At 39.2% G+C, this 22,789-nt stretch overlaps 1 protein-coding gene across 3 annotated transcripts in view; it reads right to left on the reverse strand.

Annotated features, from left to right (window-relative positions):
- Positions 1 to 1,292: 1,292 nt before the first annotated feature.
- AKAP10 (A-kinase anchoring protein 10) overlaps positions 1,293 to 22,789 on the reverse strand; it is a 29,192-nt gene continuing 7,695 nt past the window's right edge. For 2 of the 3 annotated variants that reach the window (XM_050928789.1, XM_050928790.1), the window contains exons 4-15: positions 20,231 to 20,788; positions 16,775 to 16,873; positions 15,649 to 15,733; positions 15,091 to 15,214; positions 13,625 to 13,761; positions 12,248 to 12,392; positions 11,200 to 11,376; positions 7,877 to 7,986; positions 5,781 to 5,863; positions 5,254 to 5,306; positions 3,951 to 4,046; positions 1,293 to 2,784 (exon numbers count right to left, since the gene is read on the reverse strand). In XM_050928789.1, coding sequence (XP_050784746.1) covers positions 2,779 to 2,784; positions 3,951 to 4,046; positions 5,254 to 5,306; positions 5,781 to 5,863; positions 7,877 to 7,986; positions 11,200 to 11,376; positions 12,248 to 12,392; positions 13,625 to 13,761; positions 15,091 to 15,214; positions 15,649 to 15,733; positions 16,775 to 16,873; positions 20,231 to 20,788 — 1,673 coding nt within the window. In that variant the 3' untranslated portion in view covers positions 1,293 to 2,778. Of the gene's footprint in view, positions 2,785 to 3,950; positions 4,047 to 5,253; positions 5,307 to 5,780; positions 5,864 to 7,876; positions 7,987 to 11,199; positions 11,377 to 12,247; positions 12,393 to 13,624; positions 13,762 to 15,090; positions 15,215 to 15,648; positions 15,734 to 16,774; positions 16,874 to 20,230; positions 20,789 to 22,789 lie in introns of those variants that run through there. The other variant, XR_007770321.1, reaches the window with a different exon arrangement.

Raw genomic sequence — 22,789 nt, forward strand, 5'->3', positions numbered from 1 at the left:
CAACCAGACACAAAACACGGTGTTATTGTGTCTGTCTTCCAATGCCCCACCATGACTTTAAGGAAGCGTTTTCTCCTTTCCTGCCAAATTCTATGATCCTGCAGTGGAATCAGAATCCTGTGCTTGTGACAAGTTGCTATGATTTAAGTGCAGAACTCCTCAGAAGCTGGGCTGGGAAGGAAAACTTGTTGAAACAAATAACTCCAATGATAAAAACACAAGGCACCTCACTGCGTTTTCTACCATCTCAGAACTTAAGCCGAGTAAACTGTATGCCAGTGTTTATTCTGATATCCTCTAGTAGACAGCATAGATAGCTAAGTTTTCAGTAACTTACTGTGGTGTCCCAAGTGAATATTCTTTGTCATGTTCCATTCACTTGCTGTAACAGTACATCGCTTCTACAACCTCAGTGTAACTACAAATGTCACATGTCACCACTGAAACGTATCAGTAGGACATAAGATACATCAAAGATGCTTTACCACTATAACGGTAAAGCTGTAACTGAGAATCTGTTAAGTCATACATATGCAAAATCACAACAGACATGGGCATAAGGTGATCACAGACTTGCAGACAAACCTCTTATCACAATAGCACAAAGGATCAATCGCCTGAGTTTTCCAAGTTGATGCATATGCATGTAGTATGAATTTGTCAGTGCTTGAGTGTAGCTGTCACGGTTCTACAGAAGCCTTCTTGCTTCAATCAGAAGCACTGCATTACCAAAGGTAAGAGGAGAGAGACACTTCACAAGCCTGAATTGTTAGGAGCTGTGCTCAATTTGCATATTGTATCCAGGACATTGCAAAGGTAGTTGGCTCCCCACCCTGTACCCCTGCATGGATAGTGTGATGCTGAGTGCTATTCTGGGGCAGCTCCACAGGTGTCAGTTATCCCAGAAAATCTCACTGTGCACACACACGGTAACTGAGTTACAACTTAAGTCTTTCTACTCTCCCAAAAGTTTGTTTTCCAAACCAGTGATCCCCTCAGGAGCATCACAGGTACTTATGCTATGCTTTTCTAAATTGAGGCTTAATTTTCTTTCAAAAGACCAAGTTTATCATATTTAAAAACTTCATTTTGCTAAGTTTCTATGCATAATTTCCATCAGGAAGAAATTTAAACTAGCCAATATATGGACATTTCCATTAAGGACACCGTTAAGTCTGGCCCACCATAACTAACCAGCCAAAGAGGTATTTCAGGATTCCTTTTTTTCATAAAAGCAAAGAGGACACCCATGCATAAAAGATATGTATGAAAAATCAAATGCCATCAAAACAGAAAATTGACACAATTTTTAATATTTATATATTTTAAATCAACACAATTAAATATAATATGTTTTAAGTACATGAATACTTGGGCATGAGAGAAATAAGAGGTGGTACATAGTACCAAAAACCTTATACACAGCCTTTTTGCTTCTTCTTAGACAATACACAGTGTGCCTCTATACAGTCAAATATTGCAACAGAATAATATTTGCTAGTCAATCAAGACTTTCTGAACATTGGAGATGATTGAGAATTTTTATAAAATGATTTTTTGCACAATCTTGAGAAAACAAAGCAATCATAATAAAATAAACCCAAACCAGAAATGCTTCACAATAAAAATACAGCGATAATATAACGGAGTGACAACTTGAGTGCTTCAGATGCTCTGCAGAATCACCTCACTGGTCTGGCGACCAAGTGAGAAGTAGTATGGTAGATGCTGTGGCTTTTTGTTTAAAACAAAGGCTATATAAGTTGCAAATGCTGAAAATAATGAAGGGGAAATAAAGGCAAAATGTCCTAAAACTGAGTGATCTTTTTTCCTTAAAAACAAACATCTAGGAATAGATATGGTCTTGGTTTGACGACAGTACATTATGGAGAATGGCAGCAACTCATAATGGGAGTTATTTTATACCTGCATGATGGAGAGGTAAGAAAATGGAGCAGAGTCCACTGGGCACAGTCCGCTCAACACAGTGGGCTGGACTCAGATCCATGAATCAGAAACGGAGGGCTGCACAGGTGAGAGATTGGTTTGTAAGTCTTCTGCATACTAGAAGCAAGGAATGCGTCGTGTATGCAAGGGTAACAGCTTGACTAAGGGCAGAAAGAGTTATATTGTCCAGTCTTCATTCCTGGCCATTTTATGCTTTTTTTCAAAACGAATGCAGTTATGAAGGAAGTAAAATGTATTTATCTATCTTACAGTTGAATACTCATCTAGTTCAAGTAAGGAAAAATATAATGGGTATAGCTCTTTTGATCAGTCACTGCCAATGTATTCCTCATCTCAGGCTGACCTCTCCAATGCATAAGGTCAGGGAAGCTGCCCTGTGGCCTTTACAGTTGTGTGTTTAAAAATTACAAGTAGTAGTAGAACTAGGAACTACAACAAAGCCTTCCCCCCTCCCCAGTGTGGCCCATGTCCCATTGCAGATATTGTGATTAACAGTCCTTCCAAGACGGGGTAAAGTATTTGTGAAGCTGATCACAGTTTTCCAGTGACATGTTCATGAAGCGCTTCTTCATCTCTTTAAAACCTTCATTATTGTGAACGCCACGTGCAGTATTAAAAAAACAACATTACTTTGTACTTTGTTGAGGAGATATAGAATTGTTCCCTCTCCTCCTCCCTGATGGATCAGGGCGTATCAGCTGTCTGAAGTAACAGTGTTTTATTTTCATTGGCTGTGTTAAAGAAGACTCCACCAAAAGAGAAAAAGTTCACTCATCTTCAAAAGCAGAACACGCTCTGGCATTTCTAAAATCATAGCTGGGAAAGGAAACACAGAATTAAAGTACATTCTAGACAAGGTGGCTGAAAACTGTGCAGATCAACCACCCAGTATAAGGACAGACAGTTGTGGTGTAGGCAAAGGTTTGCACAAAGTTGGCTGGAAAGAGTTTTTGATGAGGAAGAAACTTCCAATTACTGCAACTGTACTTGCTTAAATTTGAGTTTCAACTGTCTGCAGCCACCGATTTTTAAAGGCTCTTGTTTTTACAATGTGAGTGTATTCCACATGCCCTTTTCATCTACTCAGATGGGAATTAGATTGTTTACAGACAAATGGAAGTAGAGGGACTTGTATAAGTCACTCATATCACTGCCTCCAGAAACAAGACGACTGTCACAAACCTATGTTTTGAGTAGACACTTAACTCCTTGGTGATGATGGCACAGAGATGCAGGTAGATTTCATAGGTTACACTGCGCCTTCAGAAATTTTAACTACCAATACCAAGAGATTAGTGAAGAGGAATACAGCAATCAACCATATTGTTTCATAATAAAACTGTTGCATTAAAGGTTGTTTCGTAACCTGGACTCTTGTGTGATTGCAGAAAACCAGAAATACTATTAAAAAAATTATTAAACACTTAAACATAATGCTAAATCAAAGCCAAATCTACTGGGCTTCCCTATTTCTTCACACCATAAATGTAGCACAGTGATAAAGTTGGTGTGACCAATAAGCAACAGCTTTCAAGCTTTTAAATGTTTTATTGGTACATTAGGCAAGTATGTTAGCACTCAATTTGAAATAGCAAGTGGGAACTTAACTAAGACATTCCTGTATTGATCACCCATCAGAACAAGACAACCTCTTTAATTAAGATTGTTTACAAAGATCCAAAGGAACAACAATGAACATGAGAGGACTTGTACAATTGTGCAACTATGGACAGATGCTTTCTATCAAAGGTATCTATAAAGCACCTATTATCTTGGTGTCTCAGCCATGAAACACTTCCACAAGCCAGCCAGTCATATAGCCTGAAAAGTTGATTTCATATTAATGAGAACTCTCAAGAAATCTTGCACAGTGTACAGACACACACCCTAGTTATCAAACTCACTAGGAAAAGTGTGCACAAGTGCCATTCTTCCCAAGTCAGACTGGAAAAGAATAAGATGGTTGAGGCTCCTGTATTTACCTTTGTAACTTTTTCCAAAGGCTGGTCATTTTGTGCCTGCTGCATAACATCATTGACTATCATCTTTGCTATCCTCCAAGCCATCTCTTCTTGGGCCTAAAACAAAGGAAACTGTTTTCTGAGTGTAAGTTGTTTGAAATTGTTAATTCTTTGAGTCACAGGTCCAAAAGTGCTTTTACTACAGTCACCTTTTAAACCTTGTAAAATAGGAGTATTTCTAAACAGGGCTAATCTATCCATCTCAGTGACAGGCATCGTCTTAGATTTACTTTATAGGGAGCTGATCAGTCCTGAAGAGGGGAATCTAGTCTTCAACCTAGATGCAGTGGTCACTTTACAGCATCACTATAGAACAATTATCACCATATCTATGCAAAAATGGATGTTACTATCTGTAGCTGGAGGCTCTTTGAGATGTGTGGTTCCTATCTGTATTCCACACCTGGGTATGCACGTGCCCCATTTAACTGAGTCTGGATTTTTTTTAAAAATGTAATTTATTAATTTTTTTTACAAGCAGTGTCCATTGGCCTGCACGTGCACCATAGCTCCTTGTGCTCTGAACTAATAGCATAAAGAGTGGTGAGGGCCAGCACATCTCCAATTCCTATTCTCACAGTCCAAACAATCGGCAGCAGAGGGGATGGAAAGTGGGTGGTGGAATACAGATCAGGAACACACATCCTGAAGAACCTCCAGTTACAGGTAAGTAACCTCCATTTCTTCCTCAAGTGATGGACCCTATTCATATTCCACACATGGAAGATTAACAAGCAGTAGTCAGACAGGAGGTGGGTGTGAGGTAGAGACAGCTGACTGCAATACTGCAGTCCCCACAGTTGTATCCATAGTGGGAGACTCAACCAGAGCGTAATGTCTTGTGAAGGTATGCAGAGATATCTAAGAAGCTGCCCTACATCTCTCAGGTTATGTCTCTCAGAGATGCCGCAGAGGCTGCTTGCCCTCTGGTGCAAGGAGCCCTCACCCCCTCCAGAGGGGGAATGTGAGCTAGTTGGTAACAAAGGGTAATACATCCCTGACCACAAACCTTTAGTTACCAATTACATTAGTTAAGCCAACCAGCTGGCAATGCCAAAAATCAAACTGTTCTCTCCACTGCACGGAAGTCATTTATGTTTTCTGAACATTTTGGCACAGGACAGTTAATGAGCTAGACTAGTGGAGGAATGTCTGCCAAAGAAAGTGGTCAGGACTGAGAACCTGAGAATATTCTTCATCTGTAATTGGAATTGTAAATCCAGATTTTTACACTCAAAAAACAGTGCTTGAAAAGAGGGCATACCTCATCTGTGTTTCCTTGCACCCATTTCTTCATAGCTTGTGAAAACATGGACCCTAGAGAAAAAAAGGAAAATGCATTCAAGGCAAATATTAGTAAACTCAGCCAAGTAGTCTCATCGCCCTACTCTGGAAATGCCTATCCAGGCCAAGGACTGGGGGACTCTGCTGCTAATGCTGGGGGGAGCTGAGCCAGTGAAGACCTTTTTTTAAAGTTCAAATGCATGGGAGGTTTTATCAACTCAGCTCTTAGCCAATTCCTACCCCCTGCCATGCTCTGTTGATAGTTCAAATTCCAGAAATTGCCCACAACACTCCTCCTGCTGGAGCAGGAAAGCAGGGTCTGGCTGGGGAATGAGCATGGGCTGAATGTACAGGACGGTCCCTCAAGCATCTTCCCTCTGCTTGACAAAAATATATGGACTGGCTCTGGAGACAGCAGAATCCTGCTCATCTTCGCTGTTGCAAGAAAGGAAGAGGGCAACTGCTACTAAACATTTACAGATGCAAACGAGGAAGGAGAAAGCAAACCTTTTGATTTCTTTACATCAGGTTCCGGTTCCGACTCTCTGATAAACTGTCCCAGGTCACTGACTCTTCCAAATGTCATTTTCCTGCAGCAAAAGGCAGTAGACAAAGCTATGCAGGTTAACCGGGGTGCAATGTGAAAAACTGTCCAGCAGAAGCAGAGCAAAGACTCTCTACAATGGCTGAGAAGTCCTTGGGCCCAAAAGCCAGGGCAAGCGTTTTACCATCCCGATATTTTCCCTCTTTCATCTAAATCCCAAGTTTATTTTACAGAATGCATTTCTAGAAACTCAACAGAGGTACAAACCTCAAAATGATTAGATTGTACCACATTAAAGTCTGTGTCAGTAAGTGACCCAATTGCTGCTATCAAAATGAATTATTAGGGAACAACTGATTTAAGTTAAAGGTGACCTGAAAATGAAAGAAAGCGGGCTTGTGCTTTTTATGATTAATTAAATTGCCCCATCCCTCAAAAGTATTTACTTCTTTACATTAGAAATTTAGATCCTGTCTAGCCTGTAAGACACTGACAACACAAAAAGGAACCAGGACAGTGAAAGTTAAGCAGTTGGATTGGAAGGGATTTTTAGTTAGATGTTTTAAACTTTCTCCTGACACCTACATAATTTCCATGGCTAGTTAACATTTTAGAAAAAAGAAACTTTTGTAAAATATTTGACATTTCTGTCCCTTCAGTTAACACAAGATCTAATGACATGCATTCCCTGAGATCACCCATAACCAGATAGTCCTCTGGCAACACCAGGGATGATCAGAGTTGACATTCCTGATATTTCTAAGGGGGAGGGGGAGAAGACACACACAGAAGGAGCAGAAAAAACTAAGTTTCCAAGACATCTTCTTTCATGACCTCCTTATACATCATAAAGTAGCGAAAAAGGGGCAAGTCCCATTTAAAAAGTACTATTATGTTTTGTTATATCTGCAAAGAGCAACTTCCTTTCACTGGACCCCTTATTTTAAGGAATCCACATTTTCTTATTATAGAAGCCATGGAAAAAGCATCTCTGAGAGAGATGGAAAAAAAGGCAGAAAAACAAAAGCTTCCAGTACTCTGATGATGATCACAATAGGAAGTGACTTAAGAGGCAGAAGAAAAGCACAATCCATTGGGTTTATTGACTGCAACAGTTTCTTCTCTATTTGATGAGAGGGAGGAAGAGAATCAAGGGTGCATATTAGACTATTTAGATTCTCTGGGCTTGCTTCCTTCTAATCCAACACCTATCAGTGAGAGATCAGAAAATACTAAATTTCTGGAAAATGGAGCGGAGGAAACATCTTGGAACCAACACAGAGCAGCTTAAAATAATTTTTAAAGTAAGGGCTTTTTTTATTAGTGTTCAAACTATCAACTGGTGGAGTTTTTTTGGTCAGAGAGACACAAATATGAAGACATGTCTATGTGCATCATACTATTTAAATAACCATTACTTTCAAGTAATAAAATACAACAAATACACAGAGTGAAACTATCCTGTAAGATATCAAGACTGAACCTGCCCTTAGGGGAGAGGCAGGAGAAGGTGGAAAGATTCCATCAGCTTTGCAAGCTGGAGAGATTCAGTATTCTAACCTGCTGAAGATGTTGAGAGGCTTCTCACAGAATTACTATTTGATGATATTTACTTGAAAGGAAAAACTCAGGGCCTCTTATTCAGGGGTCTCAAGCCCAGCGTATATGCCAGTACTGGCATTTCAGGTCTTGGGGCTGACACTCATATATTCCCCTCCCCCTGAACTGGGGTCATGGTTGACCACTATTGTTCAGTTCCCAGTTCAGTAGTGCTCCCATGGCTGAGACACTAGGAGTCTGAAGCAGACCAAATTCCACTGTGAGTTACAGCTTGCTTTATTCAAAAAGGAGGCAGGCAGACCCTGGCTGATACAGTTAACTGAAGAGGTAGAATACTTTTCAGCTAACTAATGCATTACAACTATAATCATCTACTGGAACCAAACAAGAGTGCTACAGCTTGCATCAATCTGCACTGTTAATACAAAGAGACACAACAAAAATGAAACAAAGGTGAAGCACAGACATGAACGAATGATAGACACTGAATAAACCTTACCCTGCATAAGTTCGTTGATATAGAGATTCTGGATCCAGACTTGCAGCATCTACAATTATTGCTTCATCAAAATTTTTCAGGATTTTAACATTAGCCTTTTTGACACTGGACTACAACAGAAATTCTAAATATTAGTGCCAAATGCAGACAACTAATAGCCACTTAGCACACCAGGTCAAGTGATATTTTAGTTTTCTTGCACACTATAAAATAGTTCAAAGTTTCTAAGTAGGCTCAAAAATATTATACAGCCTCCAACCCACAAAATATGAATTTCAGAATAAATGACATTATTTTTAATCAGGCAGTGATAAAGTACAGTTACATGAACAGAGCATAAAAAAGCAAACATGTAATACATAAGTCAGAATATGTCTGTTTAAAGAGTCGTTGACTGAGTGGATTTGCATGGACATGCATATATTTGTTTCTGCATTTAAAATGGAGCTCTCTCAAAAGCTGCAGCTATTAAAAAATCCCCCTAATTCCAACCATCTACTTGGTACATGTGTGGTTAATCCTCAATGGAAATATATGGTTCCTATGAAATGTAGTATGTTTTCCCATACACAGAACAAATCATACATTTCCTACACTAGTTGCTTATTTCATCTTAAGGAAAACAAAGAAACGTGAGTGAGAGTGAGTGAACATATACAGTAACTCACTAACATGCTGTATTTAAATGGAAACATTAATGGCAGCTGCTTCCTAGCAGGCTAGTGAGGCATGTAGGGAGACCCTGTTGTATTTAAAGTGGAAGCACACAAAGAATACTCTCTCCTTTCAGCTGCATAACTATAGACACCATTAAATGCAGTGTTCTATTTTTTAAGATGTTCTGCCATTTATATTGCAAAATTCCTAGCAGTTTGTTCTGCTTAGTCCATTCAGCAACACAGCTTTTCCAGACCTAGCAGGCTACACTGGTGACTTTAATGCCTCAACCCCCTTATTTATCAGATATGGTGTTCAAACCATGTCAATGTGTGTTTGCAGTTGATGTTATTGCTATTACTTTTGTTAGTCTGACAGGAAATGTGCTGTTGCAGGATTTCTGGAACTGTTCTGCCCTAAAGCCAAGCTCAATATCTGAAGTGAATTAAGTCTCTGGTAACTTGGAGCCCACTGCTATATGCTGCTCCTGTTCCATATCTGAATGTAATGTGAACAAAACTAAAATTTCCTTTTCACTTGTGACAGACAATTCCAGGTTAAAAATGTGTTTGCCATTAGCCAAGAGAAAAGTTCCTAGATGTGCTTTGCTCTGTTGGCCACTTCTCAGGCTGGGCCCACTTACAAATGCAACACACAGGGAACAATCTTGAGAAAGCTGCATTCTAAGAGGGGAGAAATGGGAGAGGAACCAGAGAAGCCATTAATGAAGCACAGAAAAACCTGGAGTTGAGATAAAACAAGACTGTATTTTCACCAAGTCACTGAACAAAAGTAAATGTAATCTAATCTCTCATATTTCAGTGAAGTTAGAAAGCAATTGAGCGTCTCACTTCCAGTTGCTGTCTCACTTCCATATAGTTTACAGAAGAGTTAAACTAATTTTATTTAGTGTTTCATTAAAAAGCTCTCTGCCTTCCTCAGCGATGTATCTTTTAAGTCTTTATTCACAATGTACTCATCTTCAGCTGCACCATATACAAACAGGAGCACAAACTCAGATATCACTACCATGTCGCTCAGCTAATTACAAGAGGGTTAGGCACAAGAGTTCTTATCTAGGAGTCAAGAGAGACTCTCAATTTCTAACTAGTTAAGCTGACTGGACATCTGGTTAGCTTGATGAAAAAAGCACAACAGAATGCTTTTGCTGCTGGATCTGTTCTGCTTTCATAAAAACCTAAATGCTAGATATTAACTGCTACTTCTCTCTACACTAATAGCTATCTCTATTTTATCCTGAAAAAGAAATGTTCTGCTCCTAGGTTAATATCTGTCATTTACAAGAACTAAATTGTTGTAAAGTACCATGCTATTGCAAATAAAACCTAAGATCCATAATTTGCATTGTTTATACTTTAACCATACAGCAATTGATTCACAGTTGTCAACACTAAAAAAAAAAAAAAAAAAATCAGCATTTTCCTGCAGATAAAACAATGTCGTAGGGCTTGTCTACATCACAAAGTTGCAGCGCTGGTGAGGGGGTTACAGCGCTGCAACTTAGGAGGTGTACACATCTGCAGGGCATCACCAGCGCTGCAACTCCCTGTTTGCAGCGCTGGCCGTACTCCCGTTTTGTCTCGGGTGTAGAGGATCCAGCGCTGGTGATCCAGCGCTGGTAATCAAGTGTAGACACTTACCAGCGCTTTTCTTGACCTCCGTGGAATAAGCAGGTATCCCAGCATACCTGAGGAAGCCTCTGGTAATCAAGCAGGTCTCCTTCCCCGGTTTGCTCTCGCGTTCCCCGAACCCCCGTGCAAGCAGGTCTCCTTCCCTGCGGTTTTGCAGGGGGGTTCGGGGAACGCGAGAGCAAACCGCGGCGAAGCTGGTCTCCTTCCCCGGTTTGCTCTCGCGTTCCCCGAACCCCCGTGCAAGCAGGTCTCCTTCCCTGCGGTTTGCAGGGGGGTTCGGGGAACGCGAGAGCAAACCGCGGCGAAGCTGGTCTCCTTCCCCGGTTTGCTCTCGCGTTCCCCGAACCCCCCTTGAAGCCGCCCCAACAGCGCTGCAGTGTGGCCACATCTAAACACCACTTGCAGCGCTGGTTGCTGTAGTGTGGCCACTCTGCAGCGCTGGCCCTATACAGCTGTACTAATACAGCTGTAACAACCAGCGCTGCAAAATTGTAGATGTAGACATACCCGTAGATACTGGGTTTTTTTAAAGTGAAGACCTACACTACTTCAGATTCCACTGTGTTGTACTGCAGTCACTTCTAATGACAACCATTGTCTAATAATGCAAATTGTAATAGGAAGTCTTCATTGCACATTAATAGTTTAATTTCTTCAGTAATTATTTGTAAACAAACCAAAGATGATGTACTTTCTGTACCTCTCACAGCAGTATTTGAATAGTATTATCGTAAGAGATGCAACTTTGGTAGGAATAGGAGCTATATTAAATATTGCGTTGTATTTTTCTATATAAATTACTTTTGATTGATTAAGACAGACAATAAGGTGGAATAAAGATTTCCTACTATAATATAGAATTTAAAAGGAAAGCTAAATGTGAGACTTAAATTACATGAAAATGTACCCTTAACCAAAGCTTCTTTACATGTAATTCTTCACATGCTTGGTGATGTCACTGCGGAATGACCACAACTGCTATTAGGATGGAAGTAAAACAGATTTTTTTTTTACCTGTGAGACAGAACCATCAGAACCAGTTGTATGAGGCTCATTGTCAGGAGAGCAACTGGGGCCTTGAACAGTCAGTGCAATATTCCCCCCTGCATATTCATCTCCTCGTACTGAATGGATGAGATCATTCAAGTATTTGTAATAAAGGTTGCTGGACAAAAAGCCAGGTAAAAAAACCTAGGAAACAGAGGAATTGGTTTTGCTGATAAAAAGGAAGAGAATACAATTAGAATGAATGACTATAACAGTGGCACACACAGGACAGAAGAAGGCCACACGTGGGAACTAAGGGCTCATCTACCCTTAGAGCTATTCCTGAACAAGAATGTCCATACATGGAGTTATTCAGAAACAGCTTTTGTGCTTTAAATTCACACTCTACCTTTATCTACATTAATTTTCTAGACATGCCCTATGTATTAATATTTAAACTTTCATTTCAGTCTCTGAAGGGTTTAAGCATTTGCCTTGTGCTTTTTGCTCCTAATCTGTCTCTCCCTATCCTTGTAGTCTGAAAATGTCCACTACATTGTTCAAGAGTTTTTACCAGTTATAGAACTTAACCACTATCTTAATGACTCAGATACTTCAGTTAGTGGCATATTGTTATATGGCAGTTACAGCACCCTCAAGAGAATTGCAAAGCAAGTCCCAATGATCAACTATCAGTATTTTTAATGAGTCTTTTTCTGCAAGGATGTGGGCTGAGCAGAGAGGTAATGAGGGAGGAAGTGTGTTTCGAAAGGAAACAAAAACATCAGCTGAGGTTAGTGGATGACCTCAGAAGAAAGTTTGAGAGATATTAGACTGCGGAATAGCCTCCACTTCACAAAGAAAATTAACATAAATGTCTTTGCTTGGAAGATTTAAAAACAGACTGGATAAAGAACACTGGAAAATATATCATAGGGAATAATTCTACATTACCTAGGCAGCAAGAGGCTGAAAGACTAAGAACTGATAAAATTAGAGATGGGGGAAAAATTCTATTATTGATCATCTTTTCTCTCTACTAGTTTCCAAGAATGTTTTCAAAAAGCTCTCTCACCTTCTCCATGGTGGTCCAGGCCTGCCGTAACGGAGTAGTAAAACAGTTAGGGAGCGGACCTCCTTCCCTGCAGATATTGGATTCAATTTCTAATCGCACAAAGTCATCAAATCCAAGAGGATGTGTGGCTTGAAGGGAGAAGTACCTGCAGCACAGGACAGTGGAAGAAAACTATACATAAGACAAGTTTCAAAATGTTCACAGGTGGGCAAAATAACTTTACCACTAGGTGGCCACTAGCCTCAAAATGATGTACAACTGATATCCAAAGGTTAGGAAAAAATCCCTGAACTGAGGAAATAAACATTTTTTATAAATATCTCCTCAAAATGAGAGAAAAGTAAATGGAATAAAGTACATTATGTGACCGCTTATGGGCAGTGTTGCGCACACACAATATTATGTTGTAAAGCAAGGAGGTGGCAAGCAGTAAGAACCCAAAGCAGGTTCTGCACTATTAAACAACTGATTTTAGAGAATTGAGGTGAGCTAGTTACTTTGAAATAGGTCAGGGACTGTTCCCAGCTCCTAACACAGCAATAAATGAATTCAACACAGCTTGTGGCCCTGGGTACTCAAACTTCAGCTTTAGAACAAGCTTTTTGAGAAGCAGTTTAAGAAATCATTGTTTTAACATGATTAAAGGCAACCTGCAAGCGTTGGAGTGGCAGTTACACTATTGGTGCTCTTTCTTGTTTCTTTATGAGAGCTAAAGGGATGTCCAAGTTTGTTTGTTTTTTCCTCCCAAAAAAGTGGTAATAAAAAAAAAGTCGTCTTAAATATCAAAAACAACAAGTGTTTTCTTACCTGTTTTTCCTGGAGGACTCCTAGGAAGACTAGAGAACTAAAGTGGGATGCTTTCTCAGCCTTCTCTTGAAGGCATGAGGGTGTCTGAATATTGAAGAGTGAGCTTTGCTCTCAATTGTACATCAGGAGTTTGAATTAAAACCTGTTTAACTCAAAATCCAGAGTTGTACACAGTGAGAAACAAATCCTTCCCTTCCCAACTGCCCAGGACTTGTGATGACATAAGGCCATTAGTTCTCCAGCCACCCATAGAATCCTCCAGCATAAACAGGCTAGACAAGATTCAGTATTTCTCATGTAAGAGCATGCAAGATGACTTTCAAAGCTTTTAGACTTCTTTGCACACAAGGAATTTTAAAAAGTCAATTTTCCACACATTTACATTGGAGGTCACCTTTAATAAACACACTCTTCAGCGTGTGCCCCTCGGTCCCATACATCAAGAGCACAGAAAGCCAAGAATGTAAGATGTTTACTGAACAAGAGAATATCCCTGTCTGCAATGCCACATATGCAAATACTAGATTTTTCAAACTGGAGTTGTGAAGGCAAATTGTTAGAACAACTCACCTATCATATAAAATCATGGCATCATTCTGTGCCTCCTGCCCATCATACTGGCCCTTTTTGGCAGCAAGCTGAGACTGGAAGTTATCTGCTGCCAACCAGAACTGTAATATATTAACTGCATCTTCCTTTTCCATGTACTGTAAGGGAAATTAAGAAATATGAAATATATTCTTTAAAAGAGGAGAAAACAGCTTTTAGCTAAGAAGTGGAAGGTGAACATACGCAGACCTGATCCTTTTTCAGATACCACTTTTTTTTTCCTCCAAAAAAACCTGAATCACATATCAATACACAACAGTTATCTGGGCAGATACCATATAGGTCTTCTGGATGCTCAGATGTATTGTTACGCAAAGCAGGGATTAACAGTCTGTCTTCACTCAAATATACAATAAAAAAATTACTAACAATAAACGCCACTATTTCAGTCTCAGATGATGCTTGGGTAATTACGTGTACCTGTATTGTATGAAAACACACAGGAACACAGAAAAATCATTTTCACATTGTGCGGACTTTATCTTAATGCAACACTAAACACGGTGTGGGTGTTTCAGCTTCTTAATTTGCTGTTTAAAGACATATGGGCCAGTGTAGTTTGCAACATTATTAGACCATTTAAACAGTTTTGCCCGCTGACAAGCCCAATTCCCCAAACCTAGAGAGCACTGCTACTCTGAAGATGTTTCAGATTCAAAACATTCACCTTGTTCTGGTCTGAAGTCATGCTGGTGAAGCCAATGGAGTTACTCTGGATTTATACCAGCATGACCCAGGTCAGAATCTTGCCCAATACTTCTTGTCAATGCTTCTTTTGGCAAGACTATAAAATAGCTAAAAGCCAAGGCAAGATTAAACAATTCTACCTGCTAGCAGCTTACTCTGCAAGAGATTACGTTGTTGTGCCCATCACTTTGCTACAAAAATTTCTGGTACTTCAGTAAGGCTTTTCAAGATTCTCAAAATCTTTACAGATATTAAACCTCCTAGCAGTCCTGGAGGGGTAGGTAAATGAACTGTTACAATCACAGAATCACAGGACTAGAAGGAACCTCGATAGGTCATCTAGTCCAGTCCCATGCACTCATGGCAGGACTGAGTACTATCTAGACCATTCCTTACAGGTGTTTGTCTAACCTGCTCTTAAAAATCTCCAATGATGGAGATTCCACAACCTGCCTAGGCAATTTATTCCAGTGCTTAACAATGTCCTGCTACAGAGCAAAAAGAGTGCTATGAAGGAGCTCTAAACAGGAGAAGAGATGTGTGAAAGCTCAGCCTAAAATACAACACAGAAATTAGAACATTTGCAGTGAGTCAGGAAAAAACAGTTTAAAGCATTTTTCCCTACCACTAAATATAGCTGATATTTTCAAGTTATATAAAGGGCTCTTCAAATAAAGCTTTTATGGCATACATGGTTTTATTACACTACATTGAGGGGGTGCAGTGGGGGAGAAACTTACTTCAGAAAAATAGAACAGTGCTGATTCACAGAAGAGTATATCAGCCAGGTAAACAGTCCCACTGGTCAGCACCTCAATCTGGTATTTACAGAAATGGTGACTTCTCAAAAATTCACTAAAGTGCCTGCACATAGACAAAGAAATATTAAATATTATTAGCTATCAAGTGCCAATAGCAAACATGGCATTTTACAAATAAAATCTAGTTCCTACCCCAAGATTCTTAAAAATCTAGTCAAATAAAGGCAAAACAGATAAGAAACAATAGTGTGTGGTATGTCCGTATGAACTGGAAGTGGTGTAATTATCTAGCAGTAGTGTTTATAAATGCCTTCAGGGAAGTAATCATGATAACAGATTTGGAGTAGAAGGGGTTTGGAGCAGGAAGACAGACTGTTCCAAGTATATTGGGTGGCACAGAGTGACTCAGCACAGTTACTATTCACTTATCAACTGTATAAATATGTTTATCCTTAGATCTATTAAACTGTTTTTGAAAAAGAGCGTAAGAGAAAAGAACACACAACATGATAAAGCCAAACCATGGAATCAACTTACTCTTGTTCCATTGCATTAAACACTATTGACTGTGCAGTAACGAAACAGTTAGGATCCACCTGTCCATCCTCCCCACAAATCTTTGCTGTAAAGAGATGAGACCAACTTTAATGGGGAGGTGGGTTTATTTAGCTAAAAGAAATCATTGGTGATAAGTCTAATAAAAAAAAACAGTTCAAGACAACTGGGATTAACCAGCTCTGACTGTTCAAAGAACTTTTTTTTAAAAGTTTATTATTTCAAATGTCTATAAAATGAGAAGGATATTCTCACGGTTAAGATACTGAACTGGGACTCAGGAGACCTGGGTTTTATTCCTGACTCTGCCAAACATTCCTGTATTAACTTAAGCAAAGTCATTTCTCTTCTATGCTTCAGTTTGCCATCTGCATAATGTGGATTATAAAACTTCCATACTAGAGAGGAGTTTTGAGAAGGTAAATCCCTTAACGCAGTGGCTCTCAACCTTTCCAGACTATTATCCCCTTTTCAGGAGTCTGATTTGTCTTGCGTACCTCAAGTTTCACCTCACTTAAAAACTACTTGTTTACAAAATCAGTGCCACAGCACACAATACAAAAATACAAAAGTGTCACAGCACACTATTACTGAAAAATTGCTTACTTTATTTACCATATAATTATAAAATAAATCGATTGGAATATAATTATTGTACTTACATTTCTGTGTATAGTCTATAGAGCAGTATAAAACAGTCACTGTATGAAATTTTAGTTTTTACTGACTTTGCTAGGCTTTTTATGTAGCCTGTTGTAAAATTAGGCAAATATCTAGATGAGTTGATGTACCCCCGGAAAGACATCTGTGTACCCCCAAGGGTACACATACCCCTGGTGGAGAGCCACTGCCTTAACGTATGTGAGGTGCTCAGATGCTACAGAAATAAGCACCATAGAAAAATCTAATAAATAGTTGGAGATTTCTGAGGTAATTAGGTGTATATTTTACAATCTATTTACTGCTTATGTTATAAACTCATAAAAAGTGAAAACACAATTCTGTTGTCATGAGAAACAAAGGAATGCCTTCTGTTGCATACCAATGCTATCGTTTTTGGGAGATGCAATGGGTCAAGTCTATTTTATCAAATACAGCATGTTCTTACCCACTATGTCATTCCTCATTGCCTCTGTAATAGGTATTGGTTTAGCAGCATCTGGAGAAATATATCTGGTAAAAGTATTAACTGCATCCCGCTCTATACCTAAAAGAAGAAAACACATGCTGAACTTTAGATCCATTGATGTATATCTATAAAATGAGTAAATGATATGCATTTTCACTTAGGAACAGGAAGCATCCACTCAGAAATGGCTCTCTTTTCCTCCAACCTTTTGACTTACTATTCTATGCTCCAGACAGCAATTCCTATCATGACAGCCTTATCTCTAGGCAGGTTATAGCACACCCCAGGCTACTGAAAGAACACCATGCACCAGCCAATAGGACTGAATAAGAGTGGTGCAGCTCTCCAATCCCTCACGTCCACCACGTGGGCTGAATATATTATCTCCCAAGCTCACCCATACCTCAGTAAAGCAAGATCCTAAGAAAGCTCCCAAACTCTGGCGCTCTTTATAGTTGTGCAGAAAGCTGCCACGTTACAGTGGAATTCTGGTATTTTTTAAACTGAGGTATCAGAAGTACTACAAGGTCCCATGCACCTATTTTCTGTCATTCATCCATGTTGCTGTCCTAACTCCTACTGACAGACACCATCCTTAAATACAGAAAATACGTTATAATTACAACCCCCTGACAGAATTAGTCAATGAAAAAATAAGTTGCACTACCAGGCTGTGCAACATCAGACATCTATCTTTAGCTTGGCATTATTAATACCTGAATTGCATTTGCTTTTAGCCTCAAACACAAAGCTTGCATAAAGGGTTGTTTCTCTTACCTTCGCTTTCAAGTAATCAAGTCCACAAATGTAATAGATGGAAACTAGAAACTATTCGAATAACACACAACCTAAATGTCACTTCTTAGTATAAAATTCCATTTAATTATATTATATTTCATTAAGACACATTGTTGGAAAACTAATTTGTTTATGACAAACCCTTAATGGGTAATACACTTTCACTTTACGTCTGGAAATTCAGTTATACGTTCAGTTTCTTCAGATCAAATGACTTCGGTAAACATACAAAACTTAATTTATGCTCTTTTGACAAGCTTGTCTTTGGTAACTGGAAATTGTTAATACAGATGAATAGGCAAAGAAAGATCACTTTACAATTACTATTCTGAGTCAGATACTATGCAGAGGGTTTACATTACAACTAGAAACGGTTTCTCTCCTCTTACATACAAGAACATCCAATCAGCAACAACATATTTTTGTTCCAATCTGAATAAAAATAAAAATTGCCATTAGCTAATTTTAGTTTCCATTTAGCAAAAATGTCAAGAATCCCCCAAAATTTGAATGAACTCTGCAGCAAACTCAGTGACAATGTCTAGTATTTCAGGCATCTATGCCCCAAACCCTTTAGATTCCTTTATTTAAAAAAAAAAAAATCCCAGTTCCTGCAAACAACCTCTGACCTTTTTTAAAATCGTAATAGCAACTAGAGGCCCCAAATAGAATTGGAGTTTCATTGTGCTAGATGCTGTACGTGAGAAATGGTCCCGGCCCTAAAGACCTTACAATCTAAATATACAAGATAGATAAAGGTCAGAGGAAAGGGAGGCAATACTCAAGCAGACAACATGTTGTGAAAGGGATGTTTCATTTTTTGTTTTTGTTTAGACATACATACAAAATTGGGCAGGTGCAGGACAAGGAGAAACGCAGAAGGGGGATTACAGGGCATGCCACTTACTAACCTACTACCATAAATGATCAAATTACTTCCTTTGCTCCTGCTCACGGTAATAAGTACTACTCCCAGCAGTACGTGTGAAAGACTGAGCCCCAAGTTAGAATAAATCAGTTATGAGAAACTTGATCAAATAAATCCAAGACAAAAACATTATCCGTACACATTCTTGAGAGGATTTGTAATTATCTATGTTATTTTACAAGATATAATCTATACAGCTTCCAGACAGAGGCAACTATCACGCCACTTCCCCGCTGTCATTCAAATTTTGCTACAATTTTTTAAAATAGAAAAGCCATTACAGAGATTGCCTTGATTTCACAGGATTACTCATACAGGTACAGTTACAATGCCAGAGTATGTAATGGTTTTGAAATCTGTTTGACAGCATAATATTTAACACAAATCTTTCAAAAGAGACTTATTGCAATGATACGAAAGAGTTCAGCCTAAACACTGGCCTACACAGTATCTTGACAGTTCCTGCTTTCAGAATACAATTCTTCCATTTTTTAAACTCATGCTGCTACTAAGAATTTGTGTTATATTATTATGGGGGGGGGCATCATTCTCAGCAGCAGTATGAGTTTGATTGTTATTTATCTTAAAGAAAGTTACATGGGATAAATCTAAGGTTAGAGCTCCATTATGGGTCTGTGGTCTAAGCAGGTCTGTTTGTTAGAGTATCAATGCTGAGAGTTCCTTTAGTGACTCAGTTAATAGAACACGAGGTGGTTTTCAATGTGATCATTTAGCTTCATCCCCCAACCCCTGCCCATCCACCTTTCCAACCCACAAACATTTTCTTTTCTCAGTGAAACAGAATATCTGTTCTGTTGCACCAGTCTAACCTCATTGGCTTCAGTGGTCTGATGGCAGTACACGGTATACATCCCTGAATATTCAGCAGAGGTCATTTCCAAAGTAACCCCTCTACCTTAGTTCCCAAATATTTTATGCTGCTGCAAATGCCATTATTTTCTGTGGTACAGATACAATATTGTTAGAGAAGAGAAAGCACGCACTACTGCTAGTTCTCTGATGGGACAAAATGTTTCAAAGCAATTGCCCTTTTCATCCAGGCCCAGGAATGATTTTGCCCATAACCTTTTAGAGGTTCCACTTCACAGTGTCTATTGGTATTAATGTGACCAGAATTAACACATTAAACCTCTTCCAATTGTAATAAGCCCACATCTTTTGTTTCTCTTTAGGGGAGTGTGTCCATTAAACTATTAATAGTTAGCATGTAGTCTTTAAAATGGAAATTGATAAGATCTAGAGCAACTGCAGATTTGTAAGAGTTTTCCTAGGATTTCAGGATAAGGGAAGCTGCTTGAGGTAGCTATTGTCAGAATCAGACATGAATCTAGCACAATTAGTCCTCTTAACATGATGATTCTTCATCTCTCCATTCATGCCTTCCCTTGGGAATAATATTGCTTCTGCAGGAAAATCACCTACATTGTAAAAAATCTGATTTAATGGGTCTACTTTGAGAATCCTAAAATTTGAGTAAGGATTATGTAGCACCATTACACTGAGCTATTATACTAGCAATAAATTAGTCATTTTCTTTGAAAAAAAGTTACATATGTCAGTCAGCTGCAGCCATACAATAGGAGTAAAATGTATTTTTACAAAGATTTTTATTTACCCTCCCACATTCCTCCACTTGCAGACAAGAGGCAGAGGAACTGGCCATGTAAGAGAACCACTGATGCACTTACTTTTCATTAGTTTTCCTGACAAGTCCTTTATTGCAGAAGAGGGGCTGTTTCTGTTTGATACTGTAAGCTTGGAAGAGTCTTGCTGTTCAGCTGGAACAGAATGGGTCCCTGCCTCAGACTTCCCAAGACGAAGTACCCTGGCATTATTGCTATCATGGCTTGACAGCAAGTGGTTCTGAACATTGTCAATTCTATCGTTCAGGTTTGTAGGTACTGTCTTGGTCATGAGCAGATGGACTGTGCTGGAATCCTCCAAGCTCTCATCAAGCAATCCAGCTGGAGAAGATACTGTGGTTTCACGCTGTTTTACTGAAGGAGACACTGGCTCTGCCAATGAACTCTGTTTAACTGTGTTCAGGCTGTGTGCTCTTATGCGGGACCATGTTGTGGAGTGAAAGCTTTCAGCCTCTAACCAGAATTTAACCAAATGTTCCATTCTACGCAGTGCCATAAACTGGATAAAATAAGGGAGGGCAACACTGTCCTGCAGGACTTGTTCAAGGGTCTTTGAAAGGCTTGATTTGGTCTCTTGAGCTTGATAATTCAGACACGATCGGCCTAAAGAAAAAGCATCAGAGAGTTTACACACTATTCTACATTTTGGCATCTGATAAACAATTACCAAAATGCAACTGGTAGAGAGAAAGAGAGGATTCTGAAGTACCCATAAAAGTTTGGTGTAAAATACATTTCCTACCCAACAAGTATTTGGAAAGTGGAAATGCCTACCATTTAAAAATATATATATTTATATTTGATCAATCCAGTAAAGTTCTCATCCTATTGTCAAAAAGCCAGAAAAATTTGATTATTCAATCAATGCATCAAATATTTAGGCACAAAAGAGGCCTTAATCAACTAATCCTTACAACCACTTGCTAATGCACGTTTAGATCATGTGAGGTGGGAGTGCGTGAAAACCAACCTACTCGCACAGACTTTGCTTACTCCACTTCTGCTACGTATGCTCTACATTTTCACATATTAAATCCATAACATCATTATAACTGCTACCATAACTTTCCTCTAACTCTGAACGCATTTTTAAAAACTCTGAAGATAAGCCATAAGAATGCACTGATAACAATTTAGCAACATTGAACACTCAAGCCTTCCTGGGCTCAGAAGCTGTGCCATCATCCATGAGTGAAATCAATCTGTGAGAGTCAGTGGATGGTACAGTAAGCAGTGCGGTCAGCGGATGGTACAGGAAGCAGTGCCAAAAGGGCTTTTGAAAAGCATGTTTGATGAGCATTCCGATGTACAATGCGGACAGAACAGGTTGTTCAGGGGGAGGAATGGCATTATATGTGAAAGAAAATGTAGATTCAAATGAAGTAAAAATCTTAAGCGAATCCACATGTTACATAGAATTGCTATGGATAGAAATTTCATGCTCTAATAAAAATATAACATTAGGGATCTATTATCGACCACCTGACCAGGACAGTAATAGTGATGATGAAATGCTAAGGGAAATTAGAGAAGCTATCAAGATTAAGAACCCAATAATAGTGGGGGATTTCAATTATCCCCATATTGACTGGGAACATTTCACTTCAGGACAAAATGCAGAGATAAAATTTCTCGATACTTTAAATGACTGCCTCATGGAGCAGCTGGTACGGGAACCCACAAGGGGAGAGGCAACTCTCGATTTAATCCTGAGTGGAGCGCAGGAGCTGGTCCAAGAGGTAACTATAGCAGGACCGCTTGGAAATAGTGACCATAATACATAGCATTCAACATCCCTGTGTGGGGGAAGAACACCTCAACAGCCCAACACTGTGGCAAACACAGTAAAAGAACTAAAAAGGAGCCACCGTGGCTTAACCATGTAAAAGAAGCAGTGAGAGATAAAAAGACTTCCTTTAAAAAGTGGAAGTCAAATCCTAGTGAGGCAAATAGAAAGGAGCAAAAACACTGCTAGCTTAAGTGCAAGAGTGTAATAAGAAAAGCCAAAGAGGAGTCTGAAGAACGGCTAGCCAAAAACTCCAAAGATAATAACAAAATGTTTTATTAGTACATCAGCAGCAGGAAGCCTGCTAAACAACCAGTGGAGCCCCTTGACATTCAAGATACAAAAGGGGTGCTTAAAGACGATAAAGTCATTGCGGAGAAACTAAATGGATTCTTTGCTTCAGTCTTCACGGCTGAGGATGTTAGGGAGATTCCCAAACCTGAGCCGGCTTTTGTAGGTGACAAATCTGAGGAACGGTCACAGATTGAAGTGTTACTAGAGGGGGAATTAATTGATAAACTCAACATTAACAAGTCACCGGGACCAGATGGCATTCACCCAAGAGTTCTGAAAGAACTCAAATATGAAGTTGCGGAACTATTAACTAAGGTTTGTAACCTATCCTTTAAATCAGCTTCGGTACCCAATGACTGGAAGTTAGCTAATGTAACGCCAATATTTAAAAAGGGCTCTAGAGGTGACCCCGGCAATTACAGATCGGTAAGTCTAACGTCGGTACCGGGCAAATTAGTCGAAACAATAGTTAAGAATAAAATTGTCAGACATATAGAAAAACAAACTGTTGAGCAATAGTCAAC

Source organism: Gopherus flavomarginatus, chromosome 19 (assembly GCF_025201925.1).
Source record: "Gopherus flavomarginatus isolate rGopFla2 chromosome 19, rGopFla2.mat.asm, whole genome shotgun sequence".
NCBI classification, from domain to species: Eukaryota; Metazoa; Chordata; order Testudines; family Testudinidae; genus Gopherus; species Gopherus flavomarginatus.